The 18,293-nt window shown below is 39.7% G+C and overlaps 4 protein-coding genes across 7 annotated transcripts; 2 read left to right on the top strand and 2 right to left on the bottom strand.

The window, feature by feature from the left end:
• Positions 1–2,364: 2,364 nt before the first annotated feature.
• LOC135935217 (chymotrypsin-C-like) lies at positions 2,365–5,826 on the top strand. 2 transcript variants are annotated; one of them, XM_065477369.1, is made up of 9 exons: positions 2,365–2,808; positions 3,228–3,473; positions 3,533–3,707; positions 3,940–4,176; positions 4,339–4,500; positions 4,575–4,699; positions 4,762–4,917; positions 5,023–5,179; positions 5,540–5,826. In XM_065477369.1, exons 2-9 carry the CDS (start codon positions 3,252–3,254, stop codon positions 5,749–5,751), a joined length of 1,446 nt encoding a protein of 481 aa, XP_065333441.1. In that variant the 5' UTR covers positions 2,365–2,808; positions 3,228–3,251; the 3' UTR covers positions 5,752–5,826. The 2 variants fall into 2 exon arrangements, with proteins under 2 accessions (XP_065333441.1, XP_065333440.1); XM_065477368.1 differs by having other exon boundaries at positions 3,180–3,473.
• Positions 5,498–10,168, bottom strand: LOC135935214 (uncharacterized). 2 transcript variants are annotated; one of them, XM_065477364.1, is made up of 5 exons: positions 10,013–10,168; positions 9,563–9,889; positions 9,215–9,495; positions 8,604–8,660; positions 5,498–7,418 (listed from the first exon to the last, which is right to left on the bottom strand). In XM_065477364.1, the coding sequence occupies exons 2-5, from the start codon at positions 9,752–9,754 to the stop codon at positions 6,002–6,004; spliced, it is 1,947 nt and encodes a 648-aa protein (XP_065333436.1). In that variant the 5' UTR covers positions 9,755–9,889; positions 10,013–10,168; the 3' UTR covers positions 5,498–6,001. The 2 variants fall into 2 exon arrangements, with proteins under 2 accessions (XP_065333436.1, XP_065333437.1); XM_065477365.1 differs by lacking the exon at positions 8,604–8,660 and having other exon boundaries at positions 10,013–10,167.
• Positions 10,169–10,314: 146 nt separating this feature from the next.
• On the top strand, positions 10,315–13,163 carry LOC135935218 (required for meiotic nuclear division protein 1 homolog). Its single transcript, XM_065477371.1, has 6 exons — positions 10,315–10,468; positions 10,729–10,906; positions 11,322–11,445; positions 11,510–11,883; positions 12,017–12,420; positions 12,837–13,163. Exons 2-5 carry the CDS (start codon positions 10,730–10,732, stop codon positions 12,407–12,409), a joined length of 1,068 nt encoding a protein of 355 aa, XP_065333443.1. The 5' UTR covers positions 10,315–10,468; position 10,729; the 3' UTR covers positions 12,410–12,420; positions 12,837–13,163.
• Positions 12,699–18,238, bottom strand: black (glutamate decarboxylase-like protein black). Of its 2 annotated transcripts, XM_065477367.1 has the most exons (8): positions 18,153–18,238; positions 14,809–15,062; positions 14,489–14,650; positions 14,203–14,431; positions 13,751–14,118; positions 13,405–13,633; positions 13,148–13,345; positions 12,699–13,006 (listed from the first exon to the last, which is right to left on the bottom strand). In XM_065477367.1, exons 2-8 carry the CDS (start codon positions 15,060–15,062, stop codon positions 12,833–12,835), a joined length of 1,614 nt encoding a protein of 537 aa, XP_065333439.1. In that variant the 5' UTR covers positions 18,153–18,238; the 3' UTR covers positions 12,699–12,832. The 2 variants fall into 2 exon arrangements, with proteins under 2 accessions (XP_065333439.1, XP_065333438.1); XM_065477366.1 differs by lacking the exon at positions 18,153–18,238 and having other exon boundaries at positions 14,809–15,131.
• Between the last annotated feature and the right edge of the window lie 55 nt (positions 18,239–18,293).

Raw genomic sequence — 18,293 nt, 5'->3', positions numbered from 1 at the left:
ATATTTTATTAAACATCAACGTTCACTGCGCTTTTGCTTCGCAGCTTGAGACAAAGTTTGATTGTCCCTATCACAGTTAATTGTTGAGGAATTGGTAGGAGTTGGTTCATGTATTACAAAATTTACTTGCGTCATATTTTTTTCTTTATTTTCAAATCTCTAACAATGACACTGCTAATACCAAAGATCAACCTAAAATTGCAGAGACAGAAAATATGGGGTTTTCTTTAAATGCTCAAGGTGATGCAAAATGAAATAATTTGACCTTCCTCAAGAGGGAGGCTAGCAACGCGGCGACCGTGTTTCTTTGCCAGGAGCTGGTTTAATCATGTTAGATTAGTAACAACGTAATTATAAAAGAACCCAGCACAGCGAGGAATCTCACTCACAACGTTGAGAGCTCCATCACCGCAACCCTGCGGCATAACGAAAGTAGAGAGCTCTTGTAAAAACTGCGATGCACGCCCTAGAGGCCAACCCAGCCATTTAAATAATAGTCCCAACCCATAGCGTCAGCAGCCACTATTTAAAAAGCGAGAGAGAGAGAGAGAGAGAGAGAGAGAGAGAGAGAGAGAGAGAGAGAGAGAGAGAGAGAGGTGCAAGGCCGAGTTTTATCAAGTTGTTTGTCTAAACTCTTAAAATGAAATGAGAGTACCTAATCGACCGCGGGCAGTTCACATTTGGTCTCTGGAGAGCGTCCAAATGTGCGCGCAGTATTTTATTCAACGTTGAAATAACAAGCTACCGAGGTTTTACAATGCAAAAGTTTCACGTTATTCATTTTCTGCCAGTCAAGCTATTTAAATCAGACAATCCCAGGAAAATGTCCTTTTAAAGCTTTTCTTCTATAGAATTTTTGAACGGAGTTGCATAATCTTGACATTATGTTTTTAATAAAAAAGATGTGTATATTCTGCCGTGCTCATATATATTTTAATAATTCCATGACCATTCCCAAGTCATGCATATTGAAGTGTCTTTTATTTCTCAAGTCTTTGTAAAATAGAACTCTTTGGCAAATATTTTTTATGCGCGGTGCAAGGCAAGTAAGGTAGCTTAAGTTAAATGAGATTAGAGATGCCCTTTTTTCTTCCAGTAGCGTAGACTTAATTAGCTCGGGGTCTTTATTAATAATTTACAAATTACAACCACGGTCGCTAAATGTATAAAATGGCAACTTCAAGGAAGAAAAACGAACTGACAGCCTTAAATTCTCACAAGGTTTTATGAATAAATTAGGACTCCAAAAGCACGAAGGAAAAATTTAAACCTGCTGGAGCTGTGGGCCGAATTAATGAGCGAAGAGAAAAATTTATCCGGGGCGATGGGGCAGCCTACAATGCTATGATTTGGTTCTTTTACAATTTTTTGTGTCGTCAGATATCGAATGAAATCAATCCACCTAGTTTCAATTTATACAGTATAAAAATCCAAAATTGGTTTGGTAGTATTTGATTTGTTAATAAACTTAGCGCCATTGAGAGCATTATTCTAGTCAATTTCTTCAGAAGACAGGAAAGCAACCGAATTTCTAATTGAATTAATTAATTCTGAAGATACAAAACTGAACAAAAGGTTACACAATATGGCTTTATTCTGTGCGGATTTTAAACCATGATGGGTGGCTAAAACAAAAAAATTGAAGAGGAATATATCCTGGCTTGTCCTTTTACTAGAAATCACACTGTTTCGGCCCCTCAGGCCGGCCACACATCGGTTGTATTTTTTAACTAAGAGAGCAAAATTCAACAAAAGAGATAAAATCTCTTGAAAAACCATTCACTATTTCTCTCTGCGACAAAACTCCCTTGTTACAAAAAATCTCCGGTCTGAAATGCTAAAATTTATTTGGAAATTGTTGAAAAAGTTGGAAAAAGTTTGCTTAGTAAAGAATAAAATGCAAAATTATCCTGGAAGCAGATTTAAAATGTAAATTAACTCTCCCTCTTAAAATGATTTATACATTCCACAGTGAACTAGATGAACTGTGCTCTTCGTTGAGTTTGCTCCTGGCAGCATGCTGCTATATTACTCCGAATAATATTTACCCTTCTATCGAGGCAGCTGACATCAAGAATCAAGAGCATGCAGGGTGAAAACTATCATAATCAATGTGCCGTGTGTGTTCTCACACCGCAGCAAGAGCGGGTACAAGAGGTATGAATCTAACTTTACCATTATATTGAATTTCGGTGTCCGGGGAAATCACTCAAAGCCATCAGGCAGAACAGGATTCCCTCTCTCTTGGTCGTGCATTAGCATTGTCTAAGCCATGCTGCCAAAGTTTGCGTCACAAACTGATTAAAATTCCAGAGCTTCTGTCTCTTCTTGCCGTGCCAGCACGGCCACAATAATCCGACGCAAAGAGCAGAATAACAAACAATGCCCACTTTGTGCACTCGCCTCTGCCTTTAGCAAACACAGCAAGTGCCTGCTTTGGAAATACGTAATTTCCCCTGTTCACTGTTCAGTGCCGCGGGCCAATATTTCGGATCCAGCTGTCCACTCTGTTAATTGTTTTACGCTGGGCCACCGAGGATACCCTTCGGCGCAGCAGTCACTGATTACAACAGTCCCTATTGCGTTCCAGGGCCTGAAACTTCTGCTGCCGCGCAGGGAACTGGTGTCATAGCCAGATATTAGCTCATTTTCAAATTGGATAAAAATTGAATCCATTTGAGCTTCCCTTTTATTCGGGTTAAAATTGAAACAGCAATTGTGACGTTGTGATCTTTAGAGTTGCGCTGCAAAAGTGTTAAAATGTGGAAAAACAACAAATACGTCATCCACACAACGGAATCGGTGAAGGTAGGTGGTCTTTAAAGAGGTTTTTATACTTTCTAAGAGTGGGAGAAGTTGATAGAAATTACTATGCCGATAAAAGTCAAAATTTAACGACTGTGCCCAATGCCACGAGAATATGTATAAAGACTTTTGTATAACGTGCCTAAATATTTGCACTTGACTGCGCAAAATTTTAAATTATATAAACTTACTTTAAATTATTTATTTCGATTAAAAATGGACTGCATCTATAATCAATATCAGTATAAAGAAGCAAAGTTAAATTTCAAAGTCAACAAATTTCTAGCACTGATTTTCCTCATCTAACTCTCTTGCAAAACATTCCTGCTAGTCATGGAAGAGGCTCGCTCGCTAATATATGTGAATAACTCTAGCATACACTTCGTGGAGGTCGACCGCATGCTGAAGTAATCAGTTCTCAGGTGTTGTTTTGAGAATCACCGAAAATGAAAGGCTGTTTCTCGGCTCTCTTCTTGGTCTTCCTGACCTGCTCTTGGGTCACAGGAAGACAGCAGTATGGTTCGATTCCTGCTTCTCCATGCCCACGACTGTTCTACTACTACTTAGACAACAGCCAAGTGTTTGGAGCGCTTTTCATCCCGCCCCCTCAAGACAGTACGCAAATCAGAGTTATGGTGCGATTTCTCATCCCAGTTTATTTTAACTCAGTAAGTAATGACAGCAATATTAATTGATTGAATTTTTCATTATCTTTAGTACATTGCAGAAATATGTAGGTAGAATAGACCTCAAAGACGACAAAGACTTTTTGATCAGCAGGCTGCTCCAGGGAAATAGGCAATCAATTTATTACTCAGTGCATTTCCCTATCCAAAATCCACTACCAATTTTACTGGAAGTTAGCGCAAATGAAGAAACGCTATGCCAGCAGGTCCCTGAAGGTATAATAATTGAAATACTGATATGTATTTAAGATGAAAAATTATAATCTACTAAAATGCAGGAACGATCTTTTAGCAAATAGGCTTTTTCAAGAAGCGTGTGCAATTTTAAAAATCAAATTTAATTAAAATTTGTTTGTGTTTGGATTTTTTTCTTATTAATAGCATTAACCCCATACAACTGGAATATCTTTTTATTCCATATATAATATATATAGTTTCATTTTTCTAGCCATGACTGGTGGATATACAACCATAACCCTGACTCACATGCTGACCTCACCCACACGTATAACATTTGCACCTAGTGTCACTGATTCTGATTTACCTGAGTCGGCAATTCGAGTCCAAGCTGAAGAGCAACCACAAGAGCCTCAGCGACCGCCTGTCTCCAGTAACAAGTTTTTCGTAACAAAGCAACCTGCTCATACCACAAAAAAGGAGACCGCACCTCAGTCCTTTCTGAAAGGTAAAACATAAAATCATATTATATTGTACACGTGATAATAAAAATTTTAAGCTCACATTGCGTTTGACAAAATTTTTCGTTAATTTAGACCAAAAATGTGCTTGAGGGTGGTCCTTGAGATTTTTTTTTTCAGCAAAACTGATTTTTCTTGGCTTTCTCTAGACGATTGTGGCATACCAGTAGCAACTAATCAGTTAGTCATCAATGGAAATTCGCTAAGAAGAGGATCTTGGCCATGGCTAGCCGCAATGTTCGTCACAACTGGAACAGGCCAGAGATTTCAGTGCGGTGCTACACTGATTTCCAAACAGCATGTTATAACTGGTAATTATTTCTAGGTGAACTACCGCCATAAGACTAGTATTTAAACAAATTATTACATTTTAAATTCGGAACAGCCGCACACTGCGTTTATAATGTGGAAAGCCAGAAGCAAAAATTGATTGAACCAAGAAGCATCGTCATATACCTAGGCAAACACTACCTTCTCGACTTCACTGAAAGCTACGTGCAGGCCAAAGGGGTAAAATGCGCTCCGACATAAATATATAATGTGACAGTTTAACCAGTAAAACTTGTCTTTAGGTTTCATTGGTAAAAGTGCACCCAAAGTACCGGCATGGAGTCAGCTCTGATAACGATCTCGCTGTACTCGTTTTGAGCAGCCCAGCAGAGTATAGCTTTACTGTGCAACCTGCCTGTCTGTATAATTCGTGGCTTGAATATGAAGACGATGGAAAGGTAAGCATGGGAGCGCAAGTTACCCGTAGTTTTGCTTTCTAAAATAGCTAATGATCTAGCCGGAAAATGTTTATGAATTTTATTTCCCTTTTTTGATCGTTAAAGGTGATCGGTTGGGGCAGAGATGAGAACGGAAACCAAGTGTCAAGCGAGCCTAAATTGGTTTCCTTACCAATAGTGAGTCAAGAGGAATGCCTTCGAAGCCATCGAAATTTTTATTACATCACATCAAACACAACCTTTTGTGCGGGGAAACGAGATGGTAATATCTATTTCAATTTGGACAAAAGAATTTAACATCCGCGGAAAATATCAAGTCTATTTAGTTGCCGACTTTCCTTTTTAAATTGTTGAGGCTTTAATGGTTTGTTAGAACTCATTATGATGTTCTTTTTATTAACTCAGCAGGCACTGTCAAGAATTTACTCAAGCGTAGCACAGTTGAATAATTTTAGATTTATTACTAGTTCTTTCATGAATTAAGTTAATTTAAATTCACTGAACTTATTAGTTTATTTTTATCTTGAATGAACTTATTTTAGTAAGAAGTAAGAGTTGCATGAAAAAGAAACCAAACGCAAACATCAGAGAATAATTTTTTATTTCTTTGGACTGAATACAGGTTCTGGCCCTTGCAACGGAGACAGCGGTGGTGGATTCTACTCCCAAGCCATAGGCAGCCCTGGACAGTGGTTCTTGCGAGGAATGGTTAGTTTATCCTTGCAGGACTCGACAACAGCCTCGTGTGACCCAAAAAACTATTTTGTGTTTACGGACCTAAGCAAATTTGCAGACTGGGTCTCAAGAGAAACAGGCGTTGCAGTAAATCGCTGAACACGTTCGAGTTCACAGGACATATTTATGAATTTAAGACGGGTTTCATAAAATTTATGAATTTTATATTTTGAATCTAATAAGCTGTTAAGTATTTATCCCATAACATAATCTTGCACACTTGCCAAATGAGCATATATACATTTTATGTGTCGAATCAAATAATTGGTAAAACTACCTTAGTTAATCGATAAGGGAGAGGTGCGTAGAAATGTATCTTGCACCCCCAATCATAGTGAAGAGGAAAAATCTAGATTAAAGGATCGTCAAGTGTTTGCTCAACCTCAATCGGCCGCACTTTGGGCGGGGTTATGAATGAACTATCCGAATCAGAGGGAATGGGCATTGAGGGGTTGGCTGAGTTTAACTTTAGAGCCCGAGCTGGATCTACATGGGCAGCGCCGAACATGCTATGGTTCTTAGATGGCGAGTCATCGTCAGGTCCATAAAAGTCAAAGGAAAGGCTGCCTATCACTGGAGGAGGAGTCTTCAGTTCTTCACACGGCGAGTTGTCCACCGACTTTCGAGACTCCTTAGGACTACTCGGCGCAAAGAAGTCAAATGATAGCATATTTGTAATGAGTGTTGCTCTTGGGGGTTCTGGCACTTCTTTGGCCAGGGTATCATCATCAGTTGGATCCTTCAGGCTATCGATCAGATTTCCAACAACATCATGCGAATCAGTATTATCCATGCTGTTGTCTCTCGAGTCAACCTCAAATGGCACTTGCTCTTCTGCAGGGACCTCTTTCTCCTCTTCTTGAACATCAGCCTCTTCTGGTTTGTTTTGAGTTTCGGTCAATTGTTCAGGCTCACTGAACTCGAACTGCAGTTTCTCATTTTCATTCATTTTCAGAGACTGGGATGGCCCGGCTAAATTAACTGGCGATTCAAAGAGGTAGCTGCTGTCCATTTTCTGCAAGGGCTCTGGAATTTCATACCGGTCCAGGCTGACCCTAAGCACTTTGCCTGTGTGCCGAAGTTCATGCAAAGCAAGCTCTAACCCAGAGTAGAAAATCTGCTGACATGTTTCGCAAACCCTCTCCTGCGGCTCGGTGTTCCTGCGGTTCATCAGCTTGGGAGGGGGGCTCAGAGATGGGCGCAGAAACCTTGGTCTCACTCTTTTGGCATTGCCCTTTATACTCTTAGGCGCAATGGAACCCTTTGTGGATTGTTTAGCTGTTGTTTTGGTTACGCGAGGAAGTGCTCTTGTTCGCAGACGGCTTTGTCTTCCTTCAGCCTTGGATTTCTTTAGAGGAGGCGGAGAACCAACTTCCTCCTCGGATTCAAACGCCATTTTTTTGATTGGATTTACCCGCCTTGTTCTGGTTGCTGTTGATATCTGAGTAGCTTTTTTGGTCCTTTGTTTTGTTGCAGGAGAATCTTCAACTTCTACCACCTTGATCTCCAATTTGACATTTCTCCTGGCTCGAGTTTGCGCAAGTCCGTTTTGTATCGTTACGTCGTGAGCGTTTGACTTGCTAGTTTTAGCTGGAACATTAGAGATGCTTTTTCTCCTGGATGATTTTGTATTTTCTTCATCAGATAGATCACTGCTAAGCACCTCTTTTTTCACAACTATTAAAGCCGACGCTGACCTTTTAGCTGTTCTTCCGCTGCTCTGGATTGCTGGTGTCAGTCTTGGCTCTGCTTTAGACATCGGTACACTGCAAAAATTTGAACCTGGTTAATTTATCATTGCATTAGGTAAAATATGCGTTTTATATTTAATGCGCAAGACAAGCAGCCTGGAAGAAGTAGGTGGCAAAAGGTGGTTGATTATGTGATTTGTAAAGTCGAAATGCTCAAATAGCTCAATGGGCTGGGAGGCGCACCTGGGCCGACTCGCCACTTGCTGGTTTTCGCACCTTTTCAGCGGCTTTAGGGACAATTGTCTGGCGTATCAATAAAACACCTCGGTGCAAGAAGGAAAAAAGAAGGCAACATTGGGCCCAAGCTCCTCTGCGGCCACTCGGGCCCCATGGTATTCACTTGGCGGTGTTATTGGGACCTGGTGAGCTCATAGCCCACGGGAAGTGTTGAGCAAAGGTTAAAAAATATAAAGACTTCATACTAGTTAATTTCCGAGTTATTTTATCAAACTCGACCAGTTTCGGGGAATTCAGTCCACCCTATTTCATGAGATAAAATACATAATTGAAAAAGATAAAAAATTTACAAAAAATCTGAAGTCAATGAGGGATGAATTCTTGTTGTTAATTTACCTCTCAAGAATTGAACAAACCTCAAGTTAGTGGCAATTTTCTCTCAAGAACTTAAAAACTCTAAGACGCAGAAGAAACATTTTCACGCGTAATTAGTTTTTCTTGAAATAAATTCATTTTTCATAATAGGCCGTATTTTTTCATCCAAGCTTGAATTACTTTCAAACACATAAGTAAAAACGTTTGCGTTTGGGGTTGGTTGTTCCCGGAACTGAGAGAAACGGACTTCATCCTTGCTGCTCATAAAACTTCCTTCTTAAATCCTCCGACAGTTTCGGCATCATAGTAGCGCCCTAATTCATTGAAAAACACAACTACTGCTCCAACAGCAGCCTACTATGAAACTTCTTGTTGAAGGAATGAAGGAAGGAGTTTTTGAGCAACGAGGATGAAGCCTATTGTTTCTTTCATGGGGAACTTAGAGAGCATTAGTGATAGAAAACTATCTGGATTTGAGAATTAACATTAAAACTTTGCATTGGGGTGCGTTTGTGTATTGAGCTCTTTTTGTGTGCTTAACTATTCAACTGACATTAAACGAGGAACTAATTTAGTGCACAATGAAAATATTTAGCCGTGCAAGAGCATACAAGAAGCGAAAGGTGCAATAATATTTTTTTTAAATACCCCTTTTTTCTTGTGATGTGTGAGAGATTACTTGATGTGCTCCTCTTTGCCAGGAAACTGCATTCAAAATGACCATAATTTTAATAATTATGATAAAAATACAATTTAATCGCAACTCAAAAACATATTGCTGCGGTATATTGAATTTGACTGTGTGCACCATCAACAGGTACAAAATATGTTTAGTAGTAAGTTTGATACAAATTTTTAAAATTGGGAAAAATATGAAACTATTCAGTTCAACTCAGTCTGGAACACTCAAATAAAGCACATAAACACAAGAAATATTGTGTTTTAATAGCAATTGAGCTCCCGTCAACAAATTATTGCTTTTGTTTATGCTTCCGAAAGCCTCGAATATTGCAAATTTAGAGTACGAATAAAATATTTTGAGAGTAGCAACTAAAAATAATCTGCAGGTTATCAACAGTTAATATTTAGTGCAAAATTTAAGACTTCCTAAAAACAAAGTTTTAATTTCTAGTGAATTTTTTCGTTTGTGAGGTATGCAATCATTTTAAGGTCAAAAAATATACGTTGATTGTGAAACATTCCGTGGATGTGATTGAGTTAGAAGATATTGTAACTCTTCATACTATAACTATACGTACGTATTGTAAAGCCACTGCAAAGGATAGGCACACGAAATGCAGAGGCGGCATTGAACTTTCAGGTACTTTTTGATGTTTGGGGCATTGATGGTTGAGTGGCTGATAGCTTCTCTGGCCCCTTCCACGGAACTCATGGGCATCAGTCCTGAGGTGGCATTGCAGACCAAGCAACAATGCTTCGGATGTTCATAATCGTCCAGTTTGTAGGACATTGCTTCTCGCACTTGGTGCACTTGTATGGCGTGGTACACGCAGCTAATGCAGCCACGACTTGTGTCGTTCTGTGGAATATGCAAGTATATTTAAACACGGTTTCTTTGAGTTTTATGTAACTCGTTGCAAACTCACCACATATTTGGGGAACAAATCTTTGGGATTCGTGTCCCTTGGTAAGGCAATGAGGATCTCTTCCTTAGTTCCACAACCGACACACTCATTTTCATCAGGTTGTGGCACACTGGCCTCGACTGGGATGCTCTTAATTAAAGGTGGTCTTCCTTTGACTCTCTTAGACCAAGCGGCCGACTTTCGGTTCTTCATGATGCGATGTAAACAATACCATCAAAGGCTATTGCAGAGAGTCTTGTATATATTCGCTGATGCAGGCTCAATACGAAAGCGTGTGTATGTATGGTTGACAAACACTAACGATGTAATAACATGACTCTTCACAACCTGTTAAGGAATATGTGTATGTATGTATATTTGTTTGTGAGCATTATGTACTGTATCATCAGGCAGAACGATAAAAATTAATATAAATTTAAAAAATTCTTTTACGAAATGAATTTCACAAACCTTCGAAAAGCCAACAAATGCACGCAAGTCAATTGACAACAACGACAGTGGGTACAGCACAGCAGGTGCAGGGACTGCGCAATGTGAATGTGAATGATTGTAGGGAAACATAAAAAGGAGGGAAGATCGGAGGGAGCGAAAGAAGCTGTAAGGGAATATGTATGTAGTTAGCCATTGTTGGTGTAGATGGCAGTAAACATCATAAACTGACTTAGAGATTGATCTTTATTTCTACCAGCTAATGAAGAATCCATCCAGTAAGGCGATAACCTGCAGGTTCCCAGCGCCATCCTGTGCCATTAAGAGAAACTAACCAAAATAAACACCTTTGATCCATATCCATGCGCTCATGCTCGTGCTTTCTGTTGATTGCTCTTGTCCTGCAGCAGTGTTTGAAAAAAATTGAAAGATAGATTCAGATCCTTATATTTAGAATTCGGCCTGATTTAATATAACGTATGTATTAATATTATTTTTAAGCTATGATTCGGCATTGACGATTCACTTACTATGTATCATAATAGTTGTTGGCAGGGTTGATTCGTTTGATTCTGATTAATTCATAAATAAATAATGTCTAACGCATTGCTTACATTGTGTAATGTATGAAACAACATGTATTTATACCATATTATTATGTATTTTCTTAACTTCGTTAGTTTCTAACGATAAATGTATACTTATTATTTTTTTAAATCGTTTATATTTGATTACAGGATGATGTCATTTATTCGGGTGGTTGCCCCACTGGCACGAGCTGTTCATCGCCAAACTCCTATTATCGTAAATGTGCATCGATTTGCTAGCGGAGGACCCCCTTCACTATCTGCCCTGCAGATAAAAAAGCGTAAGAGGAAGCCACTTGAGGACGAAGGAAAAAGGTTGATGCCAGGGGTAATTTTCCATTCTTATTATATACATAATATGTCAATGAAGGCAGAAGCAAGCAAAGGTTGTCGTTATTGTCAAAGAAGAAATTAAATGCCAAAGCACTTTTTGAATATGTATGCGCTGTAACTAACTAATCTCTTGGGAGCATCTTGCTTTGCGGGACTATTTTTAATTACTACCGCCGCTTGCCTTATGATAATGATATTCCGGATATTCCAAAAGAAAATCATGAGCTCAGCATTATTATTTGCTGAATAAAATAGCAACCTAACGTTTCTTCCTGTTATCCCTTAAAAACTTGCAACCTTGATTTCTTGTGACAACATTTTATTTTATACATTGTCCCTGAAAGAGATCTTATAAATTGACTTTAAATTATTAGAATCAATTTTGATATCAACATTTTGTATTATTGCAGCATTACTACATGAGTGCAATTCCAACTGCAGAGGAGTACGACTTGCAAGCGCTCAAATCAGCTCTCTTGAAACAAGACTTGTACAAACCTACATTTGTTGATGAAGACGGTGCTTCAGAGCCAGGTTTGCTCAACATTATTTGCCAAATCGTTCATAACTTTAATAGGTTATTTTGAAACTTTTACAGAGGTTCTTCATGCAACTGCCAAGTATGAGGTTGGCTCAGAACCTAGAGATATTTTCTTTTTCCGAGAAGGGTCTCTGGTTGTTTGGAATATGAATGAAATTGAAAGTCAGGCTTTACTCACTTTCATGAAGCCCTTCGAGTTGAGGAGTTTGACAGAAGATGTTGCGGTCCAAGAAACAGAATCCATGACTTACAGCTACAGTGAACACAGAAAGAGTAGTCTTATAGATGGAAATTTGGTCCTCTGGAATGGAGGCGAAAATCTGGTACTTGAAAAGTTCACTGTCTCCAATGCGGTGGCTCTTTCTGTTAAACTGGGCTCATGGGAATCTGCATTAGAAAAGTACATCGACTCCATAGAATATGTAACAGAGGTATGAATATTTTGTTTTTAATACAGTATACAATATATCCCCTGAATTTAATCTTTTATTTATTAACCAATTAAACTTATAGCCTAAAGTTGTGTTATGATTACTGCAAGGTTCTAAACCTCCTATATTTCAGGACTTGAAAGCAGGTCGGGCCATCAAATTGAGCCAGTCTGAAGTGCTGCGGAAAACTGGCGAACTTTTTGCTCTGCGGCATCTTATAAACCTCCGGTCTGACTTGTTAGACACTCCAGATTTCTATTGGGACAGAGAGCACCTGGAACCATTGTATCTACGCATGATCAGCCACTTGAGCATCAACAGACGCACTAGAGTGATGAACGAAAGACTGAGCCATTGCCTCGAGTTGGTCGAACTGCTCTCTGCTAAATTGAGTGACAGGCATCACGTTCGTCTGGAATGGATGATCATTGTGCTCATCATGGTGGAGGTCGCCTTCGAGTTTCTTCACTATTACGACCGAATTTTTGGAAACGAGTTGGAAACGCCCTCCAAAGAGGAAGACTGAATCCAGTTAAGGTAGGGTCCTTCCAAGTTTTCCCTCTAATTTTCTGCACCAGTATTAATTTTTTAAAAGGTCTTGAGCTAACTATTTTGTAGCTCTGAATTTCAAACCACCTGATAATGAAAGCCACTACAAGTATTTCTGATTATTACCATAACGATATTTGGTTTGGACCAATTAAATTTTAGCTACGCAGAGTGCGTTTGGTGTTTTTGGTCTCTGGTCGCAGTATGAAAACCATAATTATGCTTCCAAATTAAATTACTTGGTAAAAGTGAAATAATATCAGAAATTTATGCTACAATTATAATTTATTTATTATGCTCAGCAGTCTACATCAACTGTTAACAACTTATATGTGCGAAAAGGCCATAGTAATATAAGGGGAAGGCTAAAGAATAAAATAAATTAAAATCCGCGTTTTGTTCAGAGGTCGGCCCCTAGTCTGGCGATCTCGTGGATGAAGAAATCGATGTCTTCATGGGTTACTCCTGAGCTCTGAACCACCAGTCTGAAGAAATTTGGAAGGTGTCTCAGAGGCTGGTACGTCACCATCATGCTTCCCTCGCGCATCATTCTCTCCTTGATTTTGGGTGCGACCTACAAAAAAGTGCCGCAATTTAATCAACAGTGCTTTAAAAACGTGAAAAGTGAAATGACGATAAATAGACAAAAATTTAATGCCGAAGTTTGACAATTTTAGTTAAAATATAATGTTTCTGAGCTGTTAACTGAATATACCTTGTGAAGCTTTTCATTGTATCCATGACTCTTGGGGTCAACCCCTTGGAGGGAGGGTGGGATGTACCAGAAACAGACGTTGGTGCACTCAGGCTCATCAAGAACCAGCTTGAAATCAGCCCTGGATTTTAAAGTTTTGGTTGCGTAGTCAGCTGCGTCGAAAACTGTGTCAATGTGCGCTTCCAGTCCGCTAGTTCCCTATGAAAACGTAGAAATGGTAAAAAAATCCTTAAATAGCAAGGGATATTATGTAGTACCTTGGCTTTCCACATCAGCCAGAACTTGAGAACGTCGGCGCGGCGTCCGCACTGGACATGTTTGTCGCCTGTGTCCAAAGACGTGTCGTAGAACTTGTCCTGTTGGAAGAGGTACGTGGCTGCCGCTGAGTGGCATTCTGACAGCACCCCACAGTGTTTGGTGAGGAAAACTGAGCACTGCTGAGGAGCGGCCAGCAGCTTATGAGGGTTCCAGGTCACACTGTCAGCTCTAAAAGTTGATTTAAAGACTTAAGCTATTTTCTCACATTCTGAGGAATTCATATTTCATTCAGATTACGTTAACGGGACAGGGTTTTTAATTTTTCATTCCTTCATCCTTTCTCACCTGTGGATTCCATCAAGTTTGTGTTTGTGCATGTTGGACATGAGAGCGCCGCCACCCCAGGCAGCGTCCACGTGCAGCCACATGTCATGTTTCTCGCAAAGATCGGCAATGCTCTGGATGGGGTCGAAGGCGCCCATGACGGTTGTTCCCGCGGTGGCCAGCACCATGAACGGGGCGGCCCCTTCGCTCTTGGCGCGCTCCACCTGAGCCTCCAGGTCGGAGGGGTTCATGCGTCCACGCTCGTCCACGGCCACTGAGTACACGTTGTCGGCACCGAGGCCAAAGAGAGCAGCCATTTTCTGCACAGAGTAATGTGCGTCCTCGGAGGCCATCACCACAAGACGGGGCAGGTTACGAAGGCCCTCTGTCTAATTTCAGAAAAATATATTAAAATTTGTCCAAAGTGCATAAAGAAAATGTGTCATAATATTATCATAAATTAAGAAAATTACCTTGACTTTGGGGAATTTTGCGTATCTGGCGCAACTGACTCCGTATCCGTTGGCCATGGAGCCTCCTGGGGCGAAAAGTCCGTCGCCTTGGGTAAAACCGACGATTTTCCTCATCTCGGAAAGGATAGTCTCCTCCATCAGGGTGAAAACAGGGGCCACCTCGTAAGTGTAAACCGAAGGGTTCAGGGCAGCACAAAGCCATTGCCCTGCTAGACCGTACGGATCAACACTAAAATTGAATTAATGTTTAAAATTTAAATTGTTGGCTACGTTTTTCCTTTCTTACCTGGAGAAAAGTTGGTTCACGAATCTGGGGTGGCCGGTTTTCACGCTGTACCTGATGACGTCGTCCATAAGCTCGAGAAGACGGTCCTGCGAGACTGGCGCCTCGTTCACGTCAAATTCAATCAGTCGCCTCAGCTGTTCAGGCTCTTGCCATTCCAACACTCTGGAAACAAACAAAAAAAATCATTCAGTTTGAGGTCTTATTTCGCATAGTTTTACTAAAAATTAAAAAAATAGCTGGTTTAATTTTTTTAATCCAACTTGAAATAATCAAATTTTTTGCAATTTTGATGTAATCTAGCTTTAAAATAAAACACTCACCGGGAAGAATTCCTGTCTGCAACCTTAAAGACTGCCTCCTGCAACATGAGGGAGGCCGCCCTGGTGAGGAAATCCTCGTGCTGTCCTCTCTCAGCGAGACTGACGAACCACTTGTCAGATGCATCGCCCTTCTGGGTCGCAGGGGTGCTGGACCTAGAGCTGGCGGGTGAGAGGGTAGCGCAGTGCCGGTGCACCTCCATCGCCTCCATCTCGTCGTCGGAGACGGTCAGCGTGGGAATATCGGAGGCAGGCATCTGTTGGAAGAGGCTCTGATTGAGTTTCGCCACTTTTTGATTGCAAAGCTGCATCTTCCCGGGTTTTATACTAAACTGTAAGAAAAGAGTGGGGACCAATTTTTTCTGCCAGGACAACCGGTACGTTACACTATTTGTCGGTTTGTTTGTCGCTTCCTGCCACTCTTGTATTAAATTTCTTACTATACAATATTTGATGGTTTGCTTGCCAATAGGACACACTTAAGTTCTGATCCTTCATAAAGGAAAAACTCGATACCACTTACTTGCTCGCATTGGTATTATTGATATTCAGGAACTATTTAGCTCTTTAGAATTTAAATTGCTGTTTTGGTAGGTGCTATAGAGTTAATTGTTTAATTGAGCACCGCAATTTCAGTTGAACGTACGGGCCAAGGTTACAATTTGATACATTTATTTTTGCGCCTTCGTTTCCGCGCTTTGTTGTCCCAGCGAACGTGAAAAATTGCGCAGTAGCAGACCAATCGTATTGGTTTGTTTTTGCATGATTATGCCTCGTGAAATTTGTTTCAAGAAACCGATATTCAATAACTTATTAGTAATCGTAAAAAAAGATAATTTGCATTGCGGCCGAGTGAGATTATTCAAACACCGGTTTTCAAGACAAGCGGTAACTGGATGAATACTTTTGAGGTTTTCAACAGACGTCACTGGGGAAATTCTCGCAGGAAACTACGGGGAAAATTTATCAGGAGAGAGATCAAAACAATGCAAAGCGGTCTGCATCTGCAAATGACGTCAAAATGGGTTTGAGAGGCGAATCGCTCAGGGGCTTATTGCAAAAAAGTAACGTCGGTGCTGTTAAAAAGTAAAATTGATTGAGGGTTTTCACTTTTGGTAAATTAATATACAAAATTATGTGAACGAGGCTGTCATTGATATTAAAGTCGTAATTTGAAAGAAAACGATAAAATTCATAAAAATGCTAAGAGTACATACAATGATATATTGCAGTTTGTCTTGAAGTGCATGTATCGTGTTCTAAAAGTTTGCATGGTTATATTTACCGTTATTAGACTCTTACATTCACACAAATGCACAATACACAACACCTGTTCGACTTGGATTTCCCAGACGAAAGAGAAATCTGATTTGCTGTGTTCGGTGTGATATTTTTAGGTAGAGCAGAGATCGGCTGCTTTCAGGTTTTTATGGCACAGTGCGGTACTTGCTAACAATTACGCACTCTTGCTTTATTGATTACTTGAATGTATATTGAGACTTCATATAAAGTAATTACAAAATGCTGACATCCTTTATTCGTTAAAGAGGAAGTAGGGCCTCTGTTATTTCCCTCTTCTGCTAACTTAATACTCGGTGCATTGTGGTCGGTGGTCAGTATTAACTTAAAAGCGCCTTCCTGTGCAAACATTTTTGCGTTGGCTTGTGGTTAAGGTTAAACCCTCGCAAAGGGCAAAAACAAACTCTCATATCTCTTTTACAAACAACATGGCTCGGAACTCGCAGAAGGCGAGCTGAAAATTATGCAAACCCATCAACTCCCGCGATCAATAAGAAAAGATAGTAGGCAGATTTTGTATATTGTGTTGTATTTTTTCTAGCGTATTTACAAAAATGAAATCAACCGTCAGAGCTGACATAAAATTCACATATCTCTTGCTTGTCGTTGAATTTTATCGATTTAGCAATTTAGAATCCTTCTTGTATTAAAAAAGAGCGTAGCTTTAGTAACTAACTATTAATCAAAATAGCTGTTTTCCTACTTTGAACTATTAAAACTATCGACGTTAGTGACATGTATTCAATTTGAAAGTTAATCAGGTTTTATTAACTGCTGCTTTTTATGTGCTACAACATAGGCGAAGAGCAAGGAGTAAAAGTTATTTAGTTGACGGAAACAAACGATTTTGAAGGTAGCAGTTTTTTTGTATTTTGATCCGACGCAAAAATCAAGATCAAGGTTTAACCAGCAAATAACTAAGGAAAAAAGGTCGGGCATCGGCCAGCCGTCTGGCTCTAGGACGGCTAGAAAAAAGTCGGCGCGCGCTGTTTTATTCATGAGTGACGGTGAGTCAAGGTCGCTCTCGCTCTCCATAAAGTGTATCGTTATTATCCTGGTCTTACAAGAATTTTGCTCAATCCGTTCCAATTTATTTCCTTTGAATTGTCAGTTACGTAGAGACATTCAAACACGCTGACTCGCGTGTGCGTGTATAATTACTGCCATTATATTGACTTCTACTACCAGTGATTTTTAACCAAAGGGGATTTCGCTACGCGCTCTGATTCACAACACTTAAACAACTATCCAGTAAAGCCTGCATTGCAAATAAATAAAAGTCACGCTGCATTTGTGGGGTCTGAAGGGTAAATGTGCAACTAAGACTATATCGAGCAATTAAGAGCAATTAAACATTTACGGTAATATAGTGTTTAGGTGAGAGGAAATTAAAATAGTTCCCTAGAAATACAATCAATCGCAATTGGATACATCTCGCTTGAAAGATTGAAACTTAAAGGTACTTTGAAGTTTTCAACCGCTTGTTGGCATTCAACCAATAGTATAATAACTCCAAATAAGCAATTTAAATGTTCAAAAAGAATCTTTTAAATGACAGCTTTAAAAGTTAATTTGTTAGTTAAAGCCAATTCGATTAAAGCCACTGATTTTTAGAAATAAATAAATTTACTGCTGAAGATCACTTGATTTATTTATAAAAAAACAAAAGTTACTTCACAATCTGAATGAATTCACGTTATACATGTTACGACTAATCAGTAAAAACTTAAAATATAGATCAGCAAACTTTAAATGAGTGAAAGGCCTTGAATTTTTATTTGGAATTTACTCCTTTTAACGTGGTTATAATGAAAAATGACGAAAGAAAAATTGTACTTAATTTGGTGTTTCTGTCTGTGAACGAAAGTGAGTTAAGGGCAATAATTTAAAGTGATTTTGCAGAATGCAACAAGCTGCTGAGCAATTGATGGAATGATCGCTTTCGTGCAAGGTTTCGAGTGACTTTGCCGAATATTTGAAAGTATAGCTTGCGAAGGAACGTAAAAAGGTCGAGGCGAGAGGAAGGAAGGAAGAATGCAAAAACTGACCTGGGCTGAGCGTGCGGCCGACTAGACTGACTGAGCGGCGACTGCCCCGCTACCGGCCCTTAAATAATTTTGCCTGAGCGTGGTGGGATTCGAAAGTGTCAACCTTACAATCGGCGTGTGCATTAACTCCATCCTTTGTGG

Source organism: Cloeon dipterum, chromosome 2, assembly GCF_949628265.1.
Source record: "Cloeon dipterum chromosome 2, ieCloDipt1.1, whole genome shotgun sequence".
Lineage (NCBI taxonomy): Eukaryota > Metazoa > Arthropoda > Insecta > Ephemeroptera > Baetidae > Cloeon > Cloeon dipterum.
Note: the sequence above shows the minus strand (reverse complement) of the source record. Positions and strands in the feature narration are given on the sequence as shown.

What these genes read in the sequence shown, in the direction of transcription:
- LOC135935217 (XM_065477369.1), top strand. Translation starts at nt 3,252, where the DNA reads ATGAAAGGCTGTTTCTCGGCTCTCTTCTTGGTCTTCCTGACCTGCTCT. An exon ending in TCCCAGTTTATTTTAACTCA is followed by an intron (nt 3,474 to 3,532) that starts GTAAGTAATGAC and finishes AGTACATTGCAG; the next exon opens with AAATATGTAGGTAGAATAGA. An exon ending in AATATGAAGACGATGGAAAG is followed by an intron (nt 4,918 to 5,022) that starts GTAAGCATGGGA and finishes TGATCGTTAAAG; the next exon opens with GTGATCGGTTGGGGCAGAGA.
- LOC135935214 (XM_065477364.1), bottom strand. Translation starts at nt 9,754, where the DNA reads ATGAAGAACCGAAAGTCGGCCGCTTGGTCTAAGAGAGTCAAAGGAAGA. An exon ending in TTGCAGTGGCTTTACAATAC is followed by an intron (nt 8,661 to 9,214) that starts GTACGTATAGTT and finishes TTTTGAATGCAG; the next exon opens with TTTCCTGGCAAAGAGGAGCA. An exon ending in CACATCACAAGAAAAAAGGG is followed by an intron (nt 7,419 to 8,603) that starts GTATTTAAAAAA and finishes AAATTTTTGCAG; the next exon opens with TGTACCGATGTCTAAAGCAG.
- LOC135935218 (XM_065477371.1), top strand. Translation starts at nt 10,730, where the DNA reads ATGATGTCATTTATTCGGGTGGTTGCCCCACTGGCACGAGCTGTTCAT. An exon ending in GAAAAAGGTTGATGCCAGGG is followed by an intron (nt 10,907 to 11,321) that starts GTAATTTTCCAT and finishes GTATTATTGCAG; the next exon opens with CATTACTACATGAGTGCAAT. An exon ending in AGACGGTGCTTCAGAGCCAG is followed by an intron (nt 11,446 to 11,509) that starts GTTTGCTCAACA and finishes AAACTTTTACAG; the next exon opens with AGGTTCTTCATGCAACTGCC.
- black (XM_065477366.1), bottom strand. Translation starts at nt 15,116, where the DNA reads ATGCAGCTTTGCAATCAAAAAGTGGCGAAACTCAATCAGAGCCTCTTC. An exon ending in GTGAACCAACTTTTCTCCAG is followed by an intron (nt 14,432 to 14,488) that starts GTAAGAAAGGAA and finishes ATTCAATTTTAG; the next exon opens with TGTTGATCCGTACGGTCTAG. An exon ending in GGCTGATGTGGAAAGCCAAG is followed by an intron (nt 13,346 to 13,404) that starts GTACTACATAAT and finishes ACGTTTTCATAG; the next exon opens with GGAACTAGCGGACTGGAAGC.